The sequence below is a fragment of the Mustela erminea genome, chromosome 2 (genome assembly GCF_009829155.1).
Source record: "Mustela erminea isolate mMusErm1 chromosome 2, mMusErm1.Pri, whole genome shotgun sequence".
Lineage (NCBI taxonomy): Eukaryota > Metazoa > Chordata > Mammalia > Carnivora > Mustelidae > Mustela > Mustela erminea.
Genome location: NC_045615.1, coordinates 117,381,398 through 117,403,521, shown reverse-complemented (window position 1 = coordinate 117,403,521; position 22,124 = coordinate 117,381,398). Strand labels below are relative to the sequence as shown.

General features: G+C 38.4%; 1 protein-coding gene across 1 annotated transcript in view; it reads left to right on the top strand.

Annotated features, from left to right (window-relative positions):
• Nucleotides 1-10,075: 10,075 nt before the first annotated feature.
• The window catches only part of SEPSECS (Sep (O-phosphoserine) tRNA:Sec (selenocysteine) tRNA synthase), a 32,900-nt gene continuing 20,851 nt past the window's right edge, over nt 10,076-22,124 (top strand). Inside the window, exons 1-6 of the mRNA XM_032334004.1 lie at nt 10,076-10,294; nt 11,089-11,243; nt 13,881-13,999; nt 14,331-14,489; nt 17,728-17,881; nt 19,661-19,763. Coding sequence (XP_032189895.1) covers nt 10,181-10,294; nt 11,089-11,243; nt 13,881-13,999; nt 14,331-14,489; nt 17,728-17,881; nt 19,661-19,763 — 804 coding nt within the window. The 5' untranslated portion in view covers nt 10,076-10,180. The remainder of the gene's footprint in view (nt 10,295-11,088; nt 11,244-13,880; nt 14,000-14,330; nt 14,490-17,727; nt 17,882-19,660; nt 19,764-22,124) is intronic.

The following is a 22,124-nucleotide window of genomic DNA, read 5'->3' as shown; positions in this document are numbered from 1 at the left end:
TTCCAGAGCTGCTTTCCTCAGCACCGCTTGACCACTTGCCTTTATCCGGGCTCTACCTCCTGCCCTTTCTCTATGTCAAAGGGCTGGGAGACTCGTCCTCTCTCTCTTTCAAGTGTCAGCAAGCCCCAGGCTCTGGGCCAGTTCATAGACCCCAGACAAGTTTCCTGCAGCTTTTCTCTCGCTCCTGCTTTTACAGGGATTATATCCATCTCTGCAGATTTAGTGCTCAGAGGCGGTTTCTCTACCTACCTCTCCACCCTCTGGAGAGAGAACTGCTTTACTCATCCCAGGGAAGGTCTTAAATTACCTTCTGCTACATCCACATCGACTTTCATTTCATCTCTTTCCATCTGAAATAGAGAAGATGAAGGCGAGACCAAGTTTCTGAATTCTGAGTCTCAGCAAAATGTAATTACTACTTTTCCCCCCCTAATCACAGGAGACTTCTCTGAGCAACCTAGTTACTGATTCTGCTCTTCCCCAACTCCCTCCTTCCAACTGCTCTTTGAAGCTTGGCGTTGGCGTGGAAGTTATTTTGCTTTGAATTGCTTAAGAGGCCTCGTTAATGAGGTTGATGACAGCCATATCCTGCCATGCTTCTCAAGACACTTGTCATTTCCCCTACCCCAAACATTCTGGAACACATGTGAATAGAATGACAAAATGGTACAGTCCTTATTTGTTATTTGCATCTGCCAATGGAAAATATGTCCTCTACAATTCAAAATGCCCTTATAATCTGAGATGTCACCAGTTTGTTCCTGTGTGTCTGCCTTCTGTCCTCTCTCCTCACCTGGGTTCATTCAGCAACCACCAAATGATAAGCTATCTTTGGAATCCATTCTTATCAGTTCTCCATTCAAAAATGTTTGTGAATGCATCCCATGTGCCGGGCCCTGTGCTAAGTGCTAGGAAGATTAGGTGAATAAATACAAGCTTCCAGAAGCTCCCATTCCAGACATTACATAAGCAATCAATTCGTAAAAGAATTTTAAGTGAATATACATACGATTTACTTCAAATTAAGTTCTTGATTAGATAAGACATTCAGGGGAGGCTTCTCACATGAGATGACATTTATACTGGAGGGGAACTAGAAGACAGCCATGCAAAATGAAGAGGGCAAGGTCTTTGAAGGCAGCAGGCAGAGCATGTGTATAGGTCCTGAGGTGAGAAAAGAAACAGGTGTGTTTCTGGGTCTGTAGGGAGGTCAGTGAGGTGGGAGCTCACCAGTTGAGGGAGGGTGGTGCTCAGTGTCTGTGGGGGGCTGGACCTTGTAGGGCCTTACAAGTCAAGATCAAGAGCATGGACTGCATGCTCAGCCTGCTGGGCAAACTTTAAAGGGGAAGCATATGATTTGATGTATAGTTAAAAGATACTTCTTGCTGCTGAGTGAGGACTGGAGTGGGATAAGGGATGATAAGCCAAAGTGGAGAGTGGAGTGCAGAGAGGCCACTGCATTTGTCCAAGGGGAGATGGCAGAGGCCTGGTCTACGTGGTGGCATCGGCAGGGGGAGGGGGAGGAAGGGGTGGAGTCAGGCACGACGACATTGCTGACGGAAGAGGTGTGAGTGGTTCAGGAAAAGAAGGGTCTATAATGCTTTCTGCACTTTCAGCATCAAGGAATCTCGGTCCTACTACGGTGGGGTGCTCTTCTGCTCATAGGGTCTAATGAGCTTTGTGGCTCAGTACACTTCTTGGCAACTTGTCCTCTCTCCCCTCTGGTCCTAATCTTGTTACTCCATGCACATCTCATTGGATAGAACCCTGATACTACATATTGACAGGGTGGAAGAGTGGGAGAGAGCACAGTCCCTTAAGTCAGACGTCTGGTCACAACCCTGGCTATTTCCCTTGACCACCGGGGCCATCCTGCTTAACATTCAGCTTTGCCAGCTCTAACGTGGAGTGAAGATACTCATACCGGCATTGTAGTGTTCCTGGGAGGATTGGATGAGCCATTGCAGGTAAGGATAGAGCAGCACCCAGCACGGGGGCTCGGTACAAATGTTTATTAGTGTAAATCAGAGGACCAGGTGCTTTTGAGCTATCTTTATTTCACTCTGTGACCACCCTGACAGCAGGATATAGTGTTTCAAGGCACCCCCCAAATACACCCAAACCTTTAGTGGATTAATAAGAAAAGACTATTTTACTAAATGTTTCATAAGGATATGGAGGATGGGAATTTCTTCCAGAAGGTATAGCATTTCACTTCAAATCCCCCATTGAAAATCTGGCCCCTTCTCTCCCTCCTTGGCCCCTTGCTGCCCATCAACCTCCCCCCCACACTGCCCTCTTGCAGTTTCCTGGTCTTTGGACCTGGACTCTCCTCACTTCACCTGTAGCTTTTTCAACCCCCCAAAAGAAACCACTATTGGTTTCGCTAATCTCCTTTTTGTTTTCTATTTCCCTAATTTCTGGTCTTTCTTCTTTCTTTCTTTCCATATTCTTTGGGTTTATTTTCTGATATTTTACTAAATTTTGAGATAAAATCTTAGCTCAGAGAGTAAAGCCTTTTTTTCCCCCTTTTCTACTCTATGCTTTCCCTCCTATTCCCCCCACTCCCCTCTTGTATACTTTAAAAGTTTCCTTCTAAGTATGCTTTGAGCTATTTCCTGTAAATCTTGATATGTGGTATTTTTATTACTGTTCAGTTAAACATTCTTTTTAATTTCTACTGTAATATTTTTTGATGTATAGATTATGCTTAATTTCCAAATAAGCCTTGTTTTTATTGTTGATTCTTAGCTTAGTTGCCTTATGTCAGAGAGTGCGCTCTGCATGATTTCGCAGCATTGAAATATGTTGTGACTTGTATGACCCAGGATATGGTCAATTCTGGTAAATGTTGCACGTGGACCTGAAAAGACTGTACGCTTTGCAGTTGGATATAGTATTCTACGAATGTGCATTAGGTCAAGTTGCCAAACATCGTGTTTCTGTGTCTTTACTAATTTGGGGGGTTAACTTGTACTATCAGTTCAATATCCCAGTATGACTGTAAATTTGTCTATTTTTCATTTTTTTCAGTTTTGACCTTACATATTTTTAGACTATGTTATTATGTATATACAAATTTAGAAATTCTATCTTCCTGATGAATTGAATCTTTTATCATTATGATGTATTCCTCTTTATGTTTAATAATGCTAATTGTCTTAAAGTCTACTTTTAAAGTAATATTAGTAATCTATGCTGGCTTTCTTTTTGTAAATGTGTGCAAGTTATAACTTTCCCCACTCCTTTTCTTTCAACTTTTAATTTTTTCATAGGTTTTAGTTTTAGATGTGCTCTCAGGAAAGAGCATGCAATTGCTTTTGTTTTTAAAAATTTAGTCTGATGGGACGCCTGGGTGGCTCAGTGGGTTAGGCCTCTGCCTTCAGCTCAGGTCATGATCCCAGGGTCATGAGATAGAGCCCCACATTGGGCTCTCTGCTCAGCGGGGAACCTGCTTCCCCTCTCTCTCTCTGCCTGCCTCTCTGCCTACTTGTGATCTCTCTGTAAAATAAATAAATAAATAAAAGTCTTAAAAAAAAAATCTAGTCTGATAATTATCATTTTCTAAAAGGAATATTTAGCTCACTTATATTTAATACGGGTTTCTATGTGTCCTACCCATTTCTTTTTCTCTCTTTCCTGCCTTCTTTTGAACTGGTCATTTTTTATTATTTTTCTTTTTTTTCCTGTATTCATTTGGAAATTATATAATTTTTTACTATTTCATAATTGGTTACCCTAGAGATTAAAGAATTAGTTCTATATTTGTAAAAATCTAATGTCAATTGGTACTTTTACTCTCTTTTGAGATAATACAAATACCTTTGGAACAGAATTTCCTAAACTTTAATGTGTATGTAAATCACAGAGGAAGACTGTTGAAATGGGAATTTTGACTTAGCAAGTCTGGAGAAAACACCAGGATTCTCCCTTCTAATAAACTCTATGGGCCACTCTAGGAATACAAAGCCCTTGGGACACTTCTACTCTATTTACTACACCCCTCCCTAATTAAACATCAGTTAAGCTCTTATATAAACCCCTCAACACATAACTGTAGTTTTTTATATAGCTAATATTAACCCACTTTCACTCACAATTAACTAGCCATTTTTGTTGCTTTTTACCCCTTCTTGCATTTGATATTCCATCTGAAACCATTTTTCTTTTGTCTTATGGACACCCTTTAGGGTTTCCTTTCATGGTGCTCTATTGGCGAAAATTCTGTTTTTATCTGAAAATGTCCCTTTAATTTTTTAAAAATAAACTTTTTATTTTGGAATGATTTTAGAATTACAGAGATAAAACAGAAGGTTTTCCTATATCCTTCATCCAGTTTCCCCTAATGTTAATTTTATCTTACCATAATACATTTACCAAAAATAAGAAGCCAACTTGACACATACTCTTGACCACTCTTCAGTTATTACTTGGATTTCTCTAGTTTTCTCATTAGTGTCTTCCTTCCACTTCAGAATCCAATCTAGGATACCATAAGTGATTAAGTCATTTGAATATAATGTACACCTGATATAAGAAGGGCAGTGCCCCTCTGTGGCATTCTCCAAAACCAATAACCCTAGTCTAACCATGAGAAAATATCCAACTCCAATTGTGGGACATTCTAGAAAATACCTGACCAGTATTCCTCAAAATTGTCACAGTCATGGAAAACAAGAAATGAAGGAGACATGATAACTGAATGCAATTGCTTTCTTGTATTGGCACACTGAAAAAGGCAAAGCAAAGATTGACTACAAGAAAGCAACTCACTTTAGGTAGAATTATGTCAAGATGATATTTGGGTTAGGTACTAGTGGGAAGCAAGGGACAACAATTTTATTGATTTTTCTGAAATCTTGAAAAAATTAATAATCTTTACCTGTTTGGTTTCTTTACTGACGAGAGTGGAGTGTTACAGGGGTTTGTGCATGGTCTTAGAAGGCCTTTGGATATAAGACCTTCAAAGATTTTACTTAGGAGAGGGGCAGAGGGAGAAGGAGAGAGAGAGAGAGAATCTCAAACAGACTCTGCACTGAGTGCAGAGCCTAGACACAGGGCTCAATCTCACAGCCCTGAGATCATGACCCTGAGATGGTGACCTGAACCAAAGTCAAGTATCAGATGCTTAACCAACTGAGCCACCGAGGTGCCCCTGGATATAAGACCTTCAACTATAGTTTTGAGCCGTTCCTTTGTTTCTGGCTTCAAAGGATATTGGAGATATTGGGTAGCAGTTTGGTAGTATCTATCTACTCTCTGGGTTCTGCTCCAATTATTTTTTTCTGCATCAAGAGACTTTGAAGGTCATAGAATGTCAGTTGTGATGACAAGCTTTATATCTAGGAGGACATATATATATTTTATCTAGGAGGACATATATATATTAAATATATATATTTAATATATATATATATTTATCTCAGACACAACTTGATTATGAATAGAGGAGTCCTCCAGAACCTTAATAGTTCCTCTGTTAAGCATTTAATATTACAATTCCATTTGTAGAGTAAGTTTCTCCTTATTAAATTTGCAGGAATGCTATCACAGAGCAGAAAGTAATGTTTTTCATTCAAGGATTCAAGTGCTACAGTTAAGAACTGGCAGGTAGGAAAAAAAACTGGGAGTTGTTTGAAAGACAAAATAATAAGTCTATTAGTAGACCTACTAATTTTCAGGAGTAGAATTTAGTGATTCATCACTTACATAAAAATCCCGGTGCTCATCACTATAAGTGCCCTCCTTAATACCCATCACCCATTTATTTGAAACCCTTCTTAAAATGTTCCAACAACTGTTCATGAAAAGATGCTATTTCCTATTCTATTTTTGAATCAGTCTTCAGCTTCAGGTTTAACCCCATTGACAGATTGAGATGAAAGGGCTTCTTTCACACTGACACCTTTGGTAAACTCCCAAAAGTTGTCAGAGGGATTTTCTAGTCTAGCACAAAAATCTCTTACATTTTTACTTTTCTGTTTTTATTATTAAATTATGGTCCAATCAATTTTTATTGGAAATGTTTAGGGATATTACTGGTAAGAGGCTTTGCCCTACTTTTCAGGCTTTTTTTTTTTTTTTTTTTTTTTTTGACCCTAGCTTTATTTTGGCAAAAGAGATGCTGTAGTTCTCTTTCTGGGTCAATCCAATCAGCTTTTGCTATTCAAGATTTAGCATCTGTGGTCCTGACCAACACATGGACAAGCTGATGTAGTCTGGGTAACCCTGAATCATATACACACAAAATAATTGTAAATTCTTCTAGGAATAGTTCCTTCTTGTTGGGGGTCTTGTAGGGAGGCCCTTAACTTAATTGACCTTGGGTCCAAAGTTTAAATTCTACAGTTGCTGTATATCTGGCTCATAAGAGAGATGGATCTTTAGAGGCAACTGACATATTATGGCGCTAGAAGGCTGTTGGGAAATCATAGAGGGTCTGCTCAAGAGGAAGAGACAGACGTAATTGACAGAAGTGAAGAAAGACAGAGATGAGAAGGATAAAGAGGAAAGGGGATATTGGATATAGGGAGGCAAGGGGAGGACAAGGAGAGGGAGGATTTACTAGGAAATGAGTTTAGTTTCTTGTTGCTTAGGCTTGTCAAATTGCTCACTAGCTTTGGCCAAATAATCTTTTAATGAAATTATTTTTGAACCAGAATTTCTTTCGGAGGCGTTGCTATACCAATTAAAAACTGCTGCCCACTCACCTAGGAAATCCTAATTCCCCCTCTTTTCTAGGGTGCCCATTAAATACAAAATTTATTCAAGTCAAATGTTCCGCAGAGTGGCCACTGAAGGCGCAAATCCTTACAGCTGAAGTTACACCATTTAGAGAGACAGCCACCAGAGCTGGGATTATAATGACAACACATACAAGAAGCAGCAGTTTTTCCTGGAGGAGGAGCGGATTTAGGCTCAGACAACCCCAGAAGAGCCTGCAAAGACTGACTGAAATGATGCTTGTGTTCTTTGTGTGTCAAGAGCCCCGCCTGAAGGCTGGCCCCCTCCAAACACTGACTCCCTGGCAGGTAGAAAATTAGAGAGAGCACTCCCTCTAAATTAAAGGCAAATTATGAAGGGGGTGCCTCACCCAGTTAATAAAACTGATCACCCAGTTAATAAAACTGATCCACAGTGAAGTTTGTCTAAATGGATGCCCATCTGGTGAGAACTGCAAACTCATTGATTGGTCTGTGACGCTGGCTTGAACAACAGGTTTATAGGGCCCATGGCTGTGTTCTACCCTATGATCCTCCTTCTTATGACAAATCATACTTTCAGATAACACAATACAAAATGAAAGTATAAAAGAGAGCTCCCCCACAAAAGGATGAAAAGGAATAGTGTGATTCCACCAAGGATAACTTAAGTAGAATAAATAGCTGAGGAACTCAATGCAAAGATAGCAGAGTTTGGACCCAGCACTGATGATGTTGGCACAGACATTACAAACCACACGCTTCAAGGCACAAGGGTTCTCTGTGGGAACCACAGTGGATCAAAGCTTGGGGTCCAGGAGGGGATGGACAGTGCAGAACGTGTCTCAGTGCAATCTTCAGGAAAACTGTGGTAAGTAACAAAGACTACCCAGATAATAAACAGAAACTATTCATTCAGAGCTCGCTAGAGCAAGGGAGTAAGTCACCATCAGTTGCATTTGGCAAACTCAAGGGCAGCCAGGGAAGTAGAAAAGCTTTATGGTGAAAACTGGGAAGGGTTCAGATGAGCTCTGATTGGGGTTTGTTGGCAAGGGCAAGATGGAGGTAGGTTAACTAGAAAAGAGCATCTTAGATCACCGGTTTAGGGAGAGCATATCTGGCTTTCTCTGCTTGGTCCCGAGTTGGAAGAGAGTGAAAAACCCGGGAAGCTGGCAGGCATTGACTGAGTCCTAAATGTTCTGGCAAGATTTATGCAAGGGTTGTAGTTTGGCTTCCTGAGCTACCTGTTGCAGAGATTATGGACTGGGGTTCTAATCCTATCAGATAGGGTCTGGTCCTTGTCAAGTCCATCAAGGCTAAGATGGCCCAAGCAATTACATCTCATTTAATCATCATGATGGTCTTCTCCATGTCTTTGTTTTACAAGTGAGGAAAGCAAAGCTCAGGGAATATGAGTAATATATCCAAAGTCATACAACCAGCAACACAAGCAAAGTTCAGATCTATGAATGTTGGATCTATTTTTAACAATGTTATGTCTTGTAAGGGCAATGAAATTATTCTGATGTCCTATTAAAAAATTAGATGCTCAATAAGTACACATTGGGTGAGAGAATGGATGAAAATAATTTCGGAACACTTCTTTTGCAACTGTCTCCAGAGTTTGTATTTTTTAAAATAACTTCTATGAAGGCAGAGCTTGATTATGGATTTAGTTTGTAGAAACAAACATTTTTTCCCAAATTAAGACTAGAAACTAAGGTGAGAGAAACTGCTGGCTCAGAAACCTAGTGTATCCACTCAGTAATGAGATGGATCTTGTGATTTTTGCACGTTTGCTTGTGATCGACAAATCAGTTTAGAAGGCTTTCCCAAAGGAGAAATTGCAAGAAGAGTTATATTTTGGGAATAAGAACTCATCATTTCAAAAGTTTAAGTTTATGCTTACTTTAAAAAATAAGCTAAATTCTCATTATTTTTGTGTTTTATCTTTCTGCATAATTTCACAAAGTTCTCAATGGTCTATCATTCAATAAATATTTGTCAAATATCTATTATGTGTTTAGTTCAGTGCTTTGAACACAGTTATCAAATATTGCCTTGTCAAACAGGGGCTCACAGTCTAGTTGAGGAAAACAGAAAATTAACAACTGAAATGCAGTTTGACAAGTGCCAGGCTGACAAATGGTGGGTATTGATACCCTGGGAACACTTAGTAGGAACAGCAGTGAATTGGTACTTGTTAAACAATTAATTCCTGGGGGGAGTGGCAGGAAGGTCAAAGCCTCATTTGCAGCATTTGTTGACTATTTATTATATAAATACTCCCACCATGGCCAATTTCAAACTAACAATACAATGCCGCTTAAAAGGGAGTTGAAAAGAGATGTGCGGCAGTACACCATCATGTCCTATTTCCACTGTCCAGATACAAGAGATGTAAATAATCTCAAAAGCACAGATAACTGTAAAATGTAGAAAAAGTAGGTAGGAAGTGACAAGTTTGTGTAGTTACCACGTTTGCTTTTCATATAGTTAACTTTACCGTAAACTTACATAGCCTATTGTTAAACAACAGCCGTATTTAAAAACCAGCCCATAAAATTACTGAACATTTAACAATCAGCTCTTGGAAAGCAAGTATGAACCAGTTCGAGTGGACTCTAGCAGACCACTGAACAAGAGCAATGTCAGGAATTACTGTCGGCTCACCTAAGGAGACGAGGGCAAGGAAACTGAAGGCAGGGATCCTACCTTTTCATTTCTGTATCTCCCATATCGAGCGCTAGGTTGTTGAAGGGTCAAAGCAATTCATCAACATGGGTTTTTTGTTGTTGTTTTGTTTGTTGTTGCTTTTGTTTTTTAGCCCTACTGTATTCTGGGCACTGTTCCAGGTGCTTGGGGGGTATAGCAACGAAAACCAAATCTGTACCTTTAGAAAATTTACATCCATTGGTGTGTGGTCGTGGGGTGTACAAGAAAAAAGTAAAATCAGGTGGTGGGTGATTAGCGTTGGGGGTAAAAATTCTCTATTGCAGAGGCACTGCTATTTCACAGCGGGATGTCAGGCAATGGCAAACACGGAGACCTACGAAAGTAAGGAGGAAAGGTTCTGGAATATGAGAAACACGGTGTAAGTAAGACTAAAGCACAGACTGCACAAATCTGACCTTCAACAGAACTGGAACATAGAGCAAGTTACGGAAGCTTTTCTCCAGAGAAGCCCAGACAGTTCCGTTCCCCCTTACTCTCCTCAGCCTCTCTGCACAAGGGCAGGTCTTTCTTCAAGTCCGTCTCAGGAATACTCCGAAACCCGCTTTACACTCGGGCAGCCCTGCGCATGCTCAAATCCACGGTTTCTGGTGCACAAACTAGGGCAGTTTGCGCATGTGCGAAAGCGAGACAAGCTTTTTGTCCCAAGGCCTTGCCGTACCGTCCGGGCGGCGAGCTGCATCCTGGTTCAGTTAGTGTGCACGGCGTGTGTCGAGTGTTTGCTGATCACGGTCGCCACCAACAAAATGAACCGCGAGAGCTTCGCGGCGGGCGAGCGGCTGGTGTCGCCGGCTTATGTGCGGCAGGGCTGTGAGGCCCGCCGCTCGCATGAGCACCTCATAAGGCTGCTTCTGGAGAAGGTACCGAGCTGTCGGGTCCCTCCCCAGCTGCCGCGCCCCCCAGAGCCTCTGCTCCGCCCAGCGCCCCTTTAGTCCCGCGTACTGCCCACCCGCGCCTGTTTGTTGGTTGAGACCTGTGCCCGGAGTGTCTCGCAGCTTGCGGTGCGCTGTGCTGACTTGCTGCTCTCCGCAAATTCTCAGCCTCACCATAAACCAGCAAAACCCAGAGCGTGTAGTTAAGGGAGCTTGCGGGAGTCCGGATTTGGAGTCCTGTTTTTTCCTAACTTGGGGACGTGAAGGGAGGGGAAGTCCCAGTAGCTTTACTCTCTTGTTTGCGAAGAGGGCAAAGTTCGCACCTTCTCTCTTTCACTATCCCAAGGACTCAGGGAGTGCTTTGTGTTTGTAAACCAGGACACAGTAACCCAGAACTGCTGCAGAACCTTACGGGTCTCGTTCCTGCCAGTAACCCGAATTTTAATTTCAGTCAAGTTTGACAAGACCTACTCTTAGCAGTCTGGTTTGAAGAATCCTCATTGAAGATACAGTTGTTTGGTTTTCAGTTACCTTAACTTACTGTAACTTTAAGCCCGAGTAAATGTCGTTGTATTCATTTATTATCCCTTCTGGGAATCTGTAGATAATTGAATGCAATGTAACAAATGTTTTGCCTCTTCGAGGCTTCTTTGCTGAATTTATGTCTGAAGTTTAGAAAGCAAGAAGCATGGCCAAATACACACTGCAAAGTTTTAAAAATTCATTGAATACAGTTCTAGGGGATGATTTTCTGAAATACAAGCTTTTCTATTTTTTTCCAGGGCAAGTGTCCAGAGGATGGTTGGGATGAAAGTACACTTGAACTTTTTTTACATGAACTTGCAATCATGGATAGCAACAATTTCCTGGGCAATTGTGGTGTGGGAGAAAGGGAAGGGAGAGTGGCATCTGCCTTAGTTGCTCGGCGTCATTACAGGTATATTTTTAAAGTAGAAAACCTTTCTTTCTTTCTTTCTTTCTTTCTTCTTTTTTCTTTTTTTTTTTTTGTTAAAAACAATGGTGTTAATACTAATGTTAAATTATAAAACATCTGTTGGTGACCTCCTTCTTCCCTGTTCAAATGGACATACAAACCAGATGCAACAGGGAGATGGAAGCAGTTTGTGTGAGTAGTTGCTTTTTGAGACAGTTGGGAGAAGGTTCTAGTTATCCTGTCACGTTCTGGGTGTTTAAGAGTACTGCCCATGCATTTAACATAATAAATCTGTTTGGTTTTAAGAGTTTAAACTATGTTAAGGTTGTTGATGGTTTGCCATATTTCTTTTCTGGTATTGCACGGTTCTTTAGAGAATGATATGTAGGTGGAACTTTAAAATGTTTATCAGTATCTAAACCGAATCCTAGTTTATAAATAGCTTGCTTTGTTGCAGTAGATGTAGGAATGGTATGCTAAAACTTTAGATTATTAAGTCACTTTCCTTTTGCAATATTTTAGAAAGCTTTTTGTCAATTCTGCTAACCATTTAATTGGTAGTGTTTCCAAATATGATCATTTCTCTGTTCTTCCACTTTTCTGTGAAATATAGGTAAACTTTTAAAAACTCCTGTCTTGAAATTTTCAGTGATGAAATTTTTCTGAGCATAGTAGAATTTTATTTCAATCAAAACCATTGCAGTCAGAACTAATGATAATGATCTGTAACTTGGCTGAAAAATTCGTGGTTAAAATGGGCTGATAACATGATTTATAATACTTGTTAAAAATGCTTTGTTGTTTTTTGTTTGTTTGTTTGCTTTTATTTCTTTTCAGCCTAACAGTATTCATTGTTTTTTTACCACACCCAGTGCTCCATGCAATCCGTGCCCTCTCTAATACCCACCACCTGGTTCCCCCAACCTCCCCCCCCACCCCCTTCAAATCTCTCAGATTGTTTTTCAGAGTCCATAGTCTCTCATGGTTCACCTCCCCTTCCAATTTCCCTCAACTCTCTTCTCCTCTCCATCTCCCCTTGTCCTCCATGCTATTTGTTATGCTCCACAAATAAGTGAAACCATATGATAATTGGCTCTCTCTGCTTGACTTATTTCACTCAGCATAATCTCTTCCAGTCCCGTCCATGTGGCTACAAAAGTTGGGTATTCATCCTTTCTGATAGAGACATAATACTCCATAGTGTATTTGGAGCACATCTTCCTTATCCATTCGTCCATTGAAGGGCATCTTGGTTCTTTCCACAGTTTGGCGACCGTGGCCATTGCTGCTATAAACAGCTTTGTACGTTATGTTTCAGTAGTGATGAAGTATGACACCAGTGTTCTGTGATAATCCCAGTGTGATGGATTTCTGATATTACTATAGGTTGTACAAACAGATTTTTGATTTTGAAAAATACTCAGATGTATCTTTCATGTGTATAATTTCATCTAATTTAAAATGAGTGGATTTGCACACTGATTTTTCAAGGAGTGTATACAGTTGACCCTTGAGTAATATGGGTTTGAACTGTGCAGTTCATGTGGATTTTTTTCAATGAATGCAGGACAGTATTGTAAATGTATTTGCTCTTCCTTATGATCTTCTTAATAACATTTTCTTTAACTTGTTTTATTGTAAGAAAACACTATACAATACATATAACATACAAAATATGTGCTAATTGACTGTTTATGTTACTGGTAAGGCTTCCAGTCAATAGTGGGCTATTAATAATTAAGTTTTGGGGGAATCAAAGTTATACATAGATTTTTGACTGTCAGGCACCCTAATCCCCCCTCCCAAGGGTCACCTGTAGTATTTTTTAAATTAAGTCTATATTTGAAATAACAGCTCATCCCCATTGGAACTTAGTCCACTGCTCTGGTTAAGGAGATGAAAGAAAGAAGAGAATCTAATGTCACATACATTCTGGTTTTCTGTTGCTGCTAACAAACCACCTGAAAACTTAATGGCTTAAAACAGTAATTTATTATTGTCTTTCACAGTTCTGTAGTAAGTTAACTGGGCTCCAGCAGTATGATTATTGCTTCCAGTCTCTCATGCAGTTGTAGTCAGAAGTTGGCTGAGAGTTTAGCTATTAGGTCAACTGGGGCAATTGATCTAGGTTGACTGGATGACTAGATGGCTGGGAGCTCAGAAGGCCTTCGCACCTGGCATGGGCCTCTCCCAGCATGGCATCTGGGTTATAGGAGGGAGCTCCTGCAAGAGCAGGCCCTTCTAGAGGCCAGGTGAAGCTTTAGGTCTTCTTTGACGTAGATCAGAAATTCCAGAGCATCACTTCCGCTAGATGCTTCCTGGCCAACCAAGTCACTAAGGCCAATTCAGATTCAAGTGGAGAGGAATTTGATTCCATTTCTTGGTGTTGACAGTAGTGTGTGTGCGTAGGGAGAAAAGGAATTGATGGTGGCCATCTTTGGAGACTAGCTACTGCAATATAATTGATTTCAGTTTAACTAGGATATTTTCACATTTTTAATAGTTTATGAAATATATCTGCAATAGTCAAGTGTTGCCTCTAGTGTTTTTTTTTTTTATTATTGTATCTGTATACTTATACAGTGAATTACTTAGAACACTGAATATTTTTGTCCAGTTGTTGGCCCATTTTTTGCTTAGGTTCATTCATGGAATTGGACGATCGGGTGATATTTCTGCTGTGCAACCAAAAGCTGCAGGTTCTAGCCTTTTGAACAAAATTACCAATTCTTTGGTCCTGGACATCTTAAAGTTGGCTGGTATGTACTATATTAATCATAATATTTTGGCTGACCAGCCACACCCACCTTTGCTTAATATCTTTTGTTAATGCCTCTTTCCAAACAGGTCCTGAAGGGCTCTTGAAAAGACATAAAGACATACATATTTTTAAAAATCCTTTAGGAAAAAATAGAAAATCAGAGCCATAAGCCTGGAGGATGAATTTGGCAGTGAGCTTCCTGAGGTCAAGTACAGAGGAAGCACTGTCTATAACTCTTATTATTTGATTGAAGAGTTATATCATTTCTTCAAGAAGGATGCTGGTTTTTTAGTGAAATCACTAATTTCTCCTTTACTTCTTATTTGTAGGTGTCCCTACAGTGACCAACTGCTTTGTAGTTCCTATGGCAACTGGTATGAGTCTAACCTTGTGTTTCTTAACATTACGACATAAAAGACCAAAGGCGAAGTATATTATATGGCCGAGAATAGACCAGAAGTCCTGCTTTAAATCCATGATCACTGCAGGTAAAAGAAGAGAAGTGACATATATAATGTAGAAAATTCACCCTTTTAGAGGTGATTGAATGAAAAAGAAACTAAATGTGTTCTTATTCTTCCTTTTTATTGTAATAAAATATACATAATAAGATTTACTGTTTTAATCATTTTAATTTGATTTTTTTTTTTTAAAGATTATTTATTTATTTATTTATTTGACAGACAGATCACAAGTAGGCAGAGAGGCAGACAGAGAGGAGGAAGCAGGCTCCCGGCTGCGCAGAGAGCCCGATGCGGGACTCGATCCCAGGACCCTGAGATCATGACCTGAGCCAAAGGCAGAGGCTTTAACCCGCTGATCCACCCAGGCGCCCCTAATTTGATTATTTATTTTTTAAAATATTTCATTCATTTGGGAGAGAGAACGAGTGTAAGCATGAGCGGGGGGGAGTAGAGGCAGAGGGAGAGGGAGAAGCAGATTCTCTGCTTAGCAGGGAGCCCAATGGCATCTCCATCCCAGGACCTTGAGATCATGACCTGAGCCTAAGGCAGATGCTTAACCAACTGAGCTACCCAGGTGCCCCAATTTTAATCATTTTTAAGGCTAAGATTCTATGACATTAAATATATTCACAGTGTTGTGCAATCATTATGTAACACCATCTCGAGAACTTTTCCATCCTCTTTAATTGGATCTCTACCCATTAAACAATAACTCCTCCTTCCCTGCTACCCCCAGTTCCTAGAAATCACCGTTCTACTTTGTGTTTCCATGAATTTGACTACTCTGGGTCCTTCATATAAGTGGAAGATAGTGTATTTGTCCTTTTGAGACTGGGTTTATTTCATATAGCACAATATCTTTAAAAGTTCATCCATGTTGTATGTATCAGAATTTCTTTCCTTTTCTAAGAGTAATACTCCTCTGTATATATTTATATCTTACATTTTGTTCATTCATTCATTCATTGATTAATACCTAGATTGCTTTCACCTTTTGGCTCTTGTGAATAATACTGAGTAATCATGGGTGCAAGAATACCTGTTTGAGTCCCTGCTTTGAATTCTGTAGGGTCTATACTCCAAAGTGGAGTGGCTGTGTCATATATCCCTATTCTTTGAAATGGGAATATGATTATCTGTCTCACAACATTGTTTTGAGCATTGAGCAGGATGACATATGAAATACCCAGCAGTAATCCCTGGAGCATAAAGGTACTAAGGGGCTTCAGGAATGGTGGGTGTAGATACATAAATGGGATACATATAAATTATTACCATAAACCCAAGTGTAAGGATCCAGGCATCATTACATATAGGTGAGGCAAAAACTTTATGTTGGTATTTTAGTATTTAGCTTGCTTAAGTCAAGGTGAATTTGGGAACTTAAGGTTAATTTTGAATAGCCTCAGTCTGTTGTAGGAAGTAAACTATATTAGCCTATAATTAAACTGCATAAATAATCCTAAAGAAATCCATTTAAAGGGATTCATAATAAGGACTTATAGCAGAAATTGATAAAAAGATACACTGATTTATGTTAAGTAGTATAAAGTTGTCAAGTCTGTTTACTTATATCCTGTTAACCAAAGAACTAATTACCAAAGTTATGGGAAAGGTTGGCATATTGAAAAATGGGAAATTTTTCCAAAAGATATTGGGATTTGTATTACAATGTACAGTTTATCCTTTCTTAGGATAGCCTATATTCTTAGGAAGCCAGATAGTTGTATCCTCCAAAAAAACCTTGCATTTTAAATGTTTGAAGGCAAAAATAGGACTGGGTCAAGAGAATTTGAAAAATAATAGAAAATAAGCTGTCATTAGGAAGCACTACTTATTTAAGTTTTTTTTATTTTGAAAGCTGTGAAGGTATAGAAATAAAACCCGGACATCTCTGAGCCAGTATAATTGAATTGATGATTTTAATAGTGGCCATGTTTTTATATTTCTGTAGATAGAATGCAGACAACTTGATACGGATTATTAAGCACAGAAGAAAACTACTTGCTTATAACTGTGCTTTAATTTGCTGTATGACCTTGGGGAAGCCACTAAATTTTCCTGAACTTTGGCTCCCTTATCTTTGAAATGAGTGAGTTGAGGTAAATGGTCTCTAACTCTCTTAGAGCCCCTAAGTGTGTAAGTCTAGCCTGCTGTAGATTTGCTATTTAGGAATACTGAAGAAGTGACTACATAATAACTTGATGTGTAAAATCTCCCAAGTTTATTTTCTATCCAGTTTGTAAGACTCTGACCACTTAGATTTTACTTATACCCTAAGTACTTAGTAGCATTACAAAATATTTGGTTATCTAAGTGCTCTGTGCAGTGTTTGGTGTATATATTGCACATATAACTCTTGAAGTTTATGGATACCTAAATGTTCACCATACAAGATTACACAGTTATTATTTGGGGTGATCTTTGATCATATGCTAGTTAAGTGTACTAATTCAAATGAAAATTGAGAAATAGTTTTTATATTTAAATTGTAGAAGGCCCTTGTGAAACTGTGGGATGGGTCAGTGGTCGGTAAACTACTAAAGTTCATTACTTTTTCTTTAGGAGTAAGATATTAAGTTGGTGATTGTGATTTGTTTTAGTACTTGAATTATATGGTTATTCTTGTCCATCTCTGAAATAAAGTGAACTTAAAAATGAAATGTTGCCAGGGGTGCCTGGGTGGCTTAATCAGTTAGGTGTCTGCCTTCCGCTCAGGTCATGGTGCCAGGGTCCTGGGATTGAGCCCCACACTGGGCTGGCTCCCTGCTCTGTGGGAAGCCTGCTTCTCCCTCTCCCACTCCCCCTGCTCTGTTCCCTCTCTCTTGCTGTCTCTCTCTCTCTCTGTCAATTAAATAAAATCTTTTTTTAAAAAAAGTGAAATGTTGCCAGAGAATGAGTAGATTTACTTTTCTGGGGTCTGAAGTTGAATTGTGCCAAATGATCCTTTTTGTCATTAATGACTGTGTTATCACTTTTATAGGTATTTATTTGACATTTGTTTTCCTTCCCAGAATTAGTCTTTGTAGTCCTATCTAAGTGTTAAGTAAATTTGTGGTTCTATTTGTGGTCTACTAGTCCTTCACATTATTTTGGCCTGCTTTTGAGTCCTACCAATATCAAGCCATGTCTCTATTATTCAGGGAGGGTTCACTGACCGGATTTAGAGTTCTTATGTGGAATAGCACTGCTTCTTAGAGTTCCAGGATCTTCCCTTATTTTAGTTTATCTAACATTTTTGATTTCTGATTGGCTTGGTTAGGTTTTGAGCCTGTGGTGATAGAGAATGTTTTAGAAGGTGACGAGCTGCGCACAGACCTGAAAGCAGTGGAGTCTAAAGTCCAGGAACTTGGGCCTGATTCCATTCTGTGTGTTCATTCCACTACATCCTGTTTTGCTCCAAGGGTGCCTGATAGGTAAATCATTTGCAAATATTGTCCTTTAGGTTTTCATTGGGTCTTTTAGTTTTTTATCAACAGATTCTTAAATGCCACTTTTTAGTTCTGTTATCTAATGAATGTTTCTGACAAGAGTAAACTTTAGGAAAATAGTGATGCACAGTTATTAATATGTTTGAATTTCTGATTTTATTAAATTTAAAATATATTTTGATTTCTTTACATTAAGCTTATTCCTTTATAGTCTTAATTTGAATAGGTATATGTATATATTATCTTTATCAGTTAATTGGACTGAATATTGTGGGACCAGATCAGTCAAAGGAAATGTAAAAAAGAGGCATATCATTTCTTCTATCTGACAGACATCTTAAATTGGCCACTAAGTTACAATACAGTTTGATCCACATGGAGAATATTTTTTGTCTCCTTGCCTTTCATTAAATACCTTTATGCACCCCCTAAATACTAGCAGATTTGATCAATTCTGTATATTTAAAATAATTCACAAGTGATTTTTTTTTTCCTTCTTAAAATAGTACTTTATGTTATAGTATCATACTTTCAAGGAGCTTTATTATTAAGGAATGCTTTTATTAGAACACAAACATACAAAAGTGACTTTTATGAAGAAAATACTTGTTTGTACCCAGAAAAGTTCTGTTTTTAAAAAACAACATTTGATTACTTTGAGTAATAGAAAGGTTCCTCTGTCAGTTTGTGAGGTTTATGAAAATGAATGATAAAATGACTTTTTAATTCATAATACCTTAAGGAAATAGTAAACTGAAAACCTCTGACAGAAGAACAGAATAATGTCATTCCTATCTGTACTTTAAGAACATATTAATAAACATCTAAAAAAGAAATCTAAACATCTAAAAAAGAAAATGTATTTTGCAAAAATAAATAATAAAACCATATAATATATATTTGAAATACATCCTTATGGGAAAGAACTTTTATTGAGTAAAAATGCTTTGCTTCCAAATTCTTTGTATTGTAGAAAGAACATTTTTTAGAAAAATTAATTTATTAAATCGTAGGATTTAGTTTTAGCTTCATAGCATGTGAAGACATTTCTATTAGAAATGGCCTCAGTCATAAGTAGTATTTGGTTTTGCAAGGGAACATCGTTTATTACACTCTAATTGAAATTTATTACCTTACTTTGCATAGAGTTAGACTCTCAAATTGTTTTAATATAAGGAGCGTCAAATGAAAAAGTAAGAGTGAATTTAAAACGAGCAGCTATTTAAAAGATCCTTTAGTTTGCAAGTTGTTGGAAAATGTTATTTTGGTACTGAAACATTTAATGTTCTGTATTTTTTAATACATTAAAGTCTACTTGAAAATGTATTTTTTACTTTACGAGATGTTAAATGTAAGATTTCTTAAGATTTCAAGACATGCTAATTACTTTGCAGCTATTAGCTTTAGTATGATAAGCAACCAAAAGCATTTAAAAATGAACATACCACCTTGTGAAGGGGTCATTATAATCTGCTTCTTGTTTTTTATATGGGAAATCTTAAAGTGATTTAAAAGCTACCATCTATACAGATTTTTATAAATACCCGTTATCTCATTTATTGGTAATATTAGTTTAAAAGCTTTTTTAGGTTTATCCTAAAGTGCCTGCTGCTGAAAATGCTAAAATACCACTGTAGAAATTTCAGTTTTCCCATTTTTTTTCTGGTGTACATTAAGAATAACTTGAATTAAAGAAGTTTTCACACTGTAATTTATAAAAGCACAGTAGGAATATGTCTTTCTGTTGAATATTTATGTTTGTAGAGTAGAAGAACTGGCTGTGATCTGTGCTAATTATGGCATCCCACATATAGTCAACAATGCATACGGAGTGCAGTCTTCAAAGTGTATGCACCTCATCCAGCAGGTAAGAAAGTTTAAAAAGATAATGTCGGGAAAAAATGATTTTAATATATTACAAGATTATCCTTTGTTTTTCTTACTACTTAATATAGTAAAATCGACTGTGGCATCTTCACCTTCATGGAGCATTAGAAATTGGCATCTAATATCCATATAGTAAAAGTGACTCTTCTTTGCTGGTAATTGGACTGATAGCTTTGGTCAGGACCAACATAGAAATACTTTAGTAGCTTATTTCTTTTTAACTTTCTGAGATTGTTTCATTACCAGTATTGTTGCTTTTCTAATATACTGGTATTGTATTTTAAAACTATATTGATGATTTATTCTATATTTAAGGAATCACTATACTTCATTATCCTAGGTTGGAAATGGCTTCATTTGTAAACATTTGAGTGTATAACTATGAAGTTGGCAGGTTTAAAAAAAAGTTACGATTTTGTTACTTTAAGCATCAACCAGATCCTAGTCATCTGTTTTAGATTCTTTTTAAAAATTTTTTTAAATTTATTTATTTTGAGGGAAAGAGAGAGAGAAAGAACAGGAGCTGGGGGAGGACAGAGAGAGGGAGAAGCAGACTCCCCATTGAGCAGGGAGCCCAACTCAACCCTCCCTCCCTGGACCCTGGGATCAGGACCCCCGCCGAACCAGATGATTAACAGACTGAGCCAACCAGGTGCCCCATAGAGTCTTTTTTTTTTTTTTTAAAGATTTATTTATTCATTTTAGTGAGAGAGAGTGTGCATGTGGGGGATAGGAGCAGAGCGAGAGGGAGAGAGAATCTCCAGCAGATTCCTCCAACACAGGGCTCCATCCCACAGCGCTGAGCTCATGCTCTGAGCCAAAACCTAGAGTCAGATACTTGACTGAATTTACCACCCCAGCACCCCTGTTGTAGTTTCTTATTTTGAAAATACTCCTGGGCATCCTGTCCTGCTCAGAATTAGAGGCATAGCCATGGCTTGCGAGGCTTTGTGTACTCAGGCCTCTGCACCTTCTCCAGTTTCATTTACTACTGCCCTCTCTGACCCGCTGCCTCCGGGCACATTTTTTCTGTTCATTGTGCCATGTGTATGCGCACTGCACTGCTTTTGCTCTTGTTCCTTCCACTCATTGGGTTCCTCTTCCAGAGAGCTACATGGCTTTTTACCTCTCTCAGACACCCTTTCTAAAATTTCAGGTTCCTTTTTTTTGCCTGCATTTTCTGACTCCCTTTTCCTATTTTATATCATACTCATTTATTCTAAAGTACACATTTTTCCACATTATAACATCTCTAAAATTGGGGTGTCTTAGAATCAGTGGTGTCTTATAGTGTTAATTGACAATGTTTTTTCTTACCTAGTAGTATGGAAAATTTGGGTGCTTCTTAAAATTGATGGCCTCTTGTTCTTTTTCTCCATAGCACGTATCACCATTTGATATGATGTTTATTTATTTTTTATTGTTTAGTTATTGGTAATAACTAGAATTAAGATTTTGTTAGAGAAAGGACTTTGTTTTGTTCACTGTTATTTCTTCAGTACTTAAGACAGAATGTAGTACATAATTGATGTTCAGTGACTGGTTCCTGGAAAAATTGGATGAATAAATGAAATATTATATTTACTTAGAGTGGTTAATTACTTGTATTAAGATGTGGATAGCTATTATCCATGTATGGTATGAGTTATATAATCTATGTGCATAATGGTGTTAATTACATACTCAATTTTGACACACATGTGGTTTATGTTACCTGGGGAAGACTTATTCACAGATTATCTGTGGCCTTCTCCAGTGCAGTGGTGAATTCTCCTTAGCCCAGTAGGTCCTAGCTAGTAAAAAAAAAAATAATAATTTTTGGAGTATACTAGTATCATTTCTCATATAAATGTAGTTTATATGATAGTATTAGCTGATTTGCTTAACTTCTTTACTGAAAGGTTGTATCAGGGCACAACTGGCTGCAGGTAAGAAGCCCAACTCAAATTCAGCTCACCAATGAGGAAATGATTAGTTTATGTAACATAAATCCCCAGGTGGAGTGGCTGGTAGGCATGTTAAGCCAGAGGAAGACTATTTATCATTACTTTCATATCCTTTTCCATTATCCCTTAACTTTTTAAGGAACTTTTCCATCATAATTCTATTTTTTTTAAGATTTTTATTTATTTATTTGACAGAGATCACAAGTAGGCAGAGAGGCAGACGGGGGGGGGGGGGGAGCAGGCTCCTTGCCGAGCAGAGAGCCCAATGTGGGGCTCGATCCCAGGACCCTGAGATCATGACCCTGAGCTGAAGACAGAGACTTATTAACCCACTGAGCCACCTAGGCAGCCTTCCGTCATAATTCTAGACAAGATTATTTCCAATGTGAATGGTA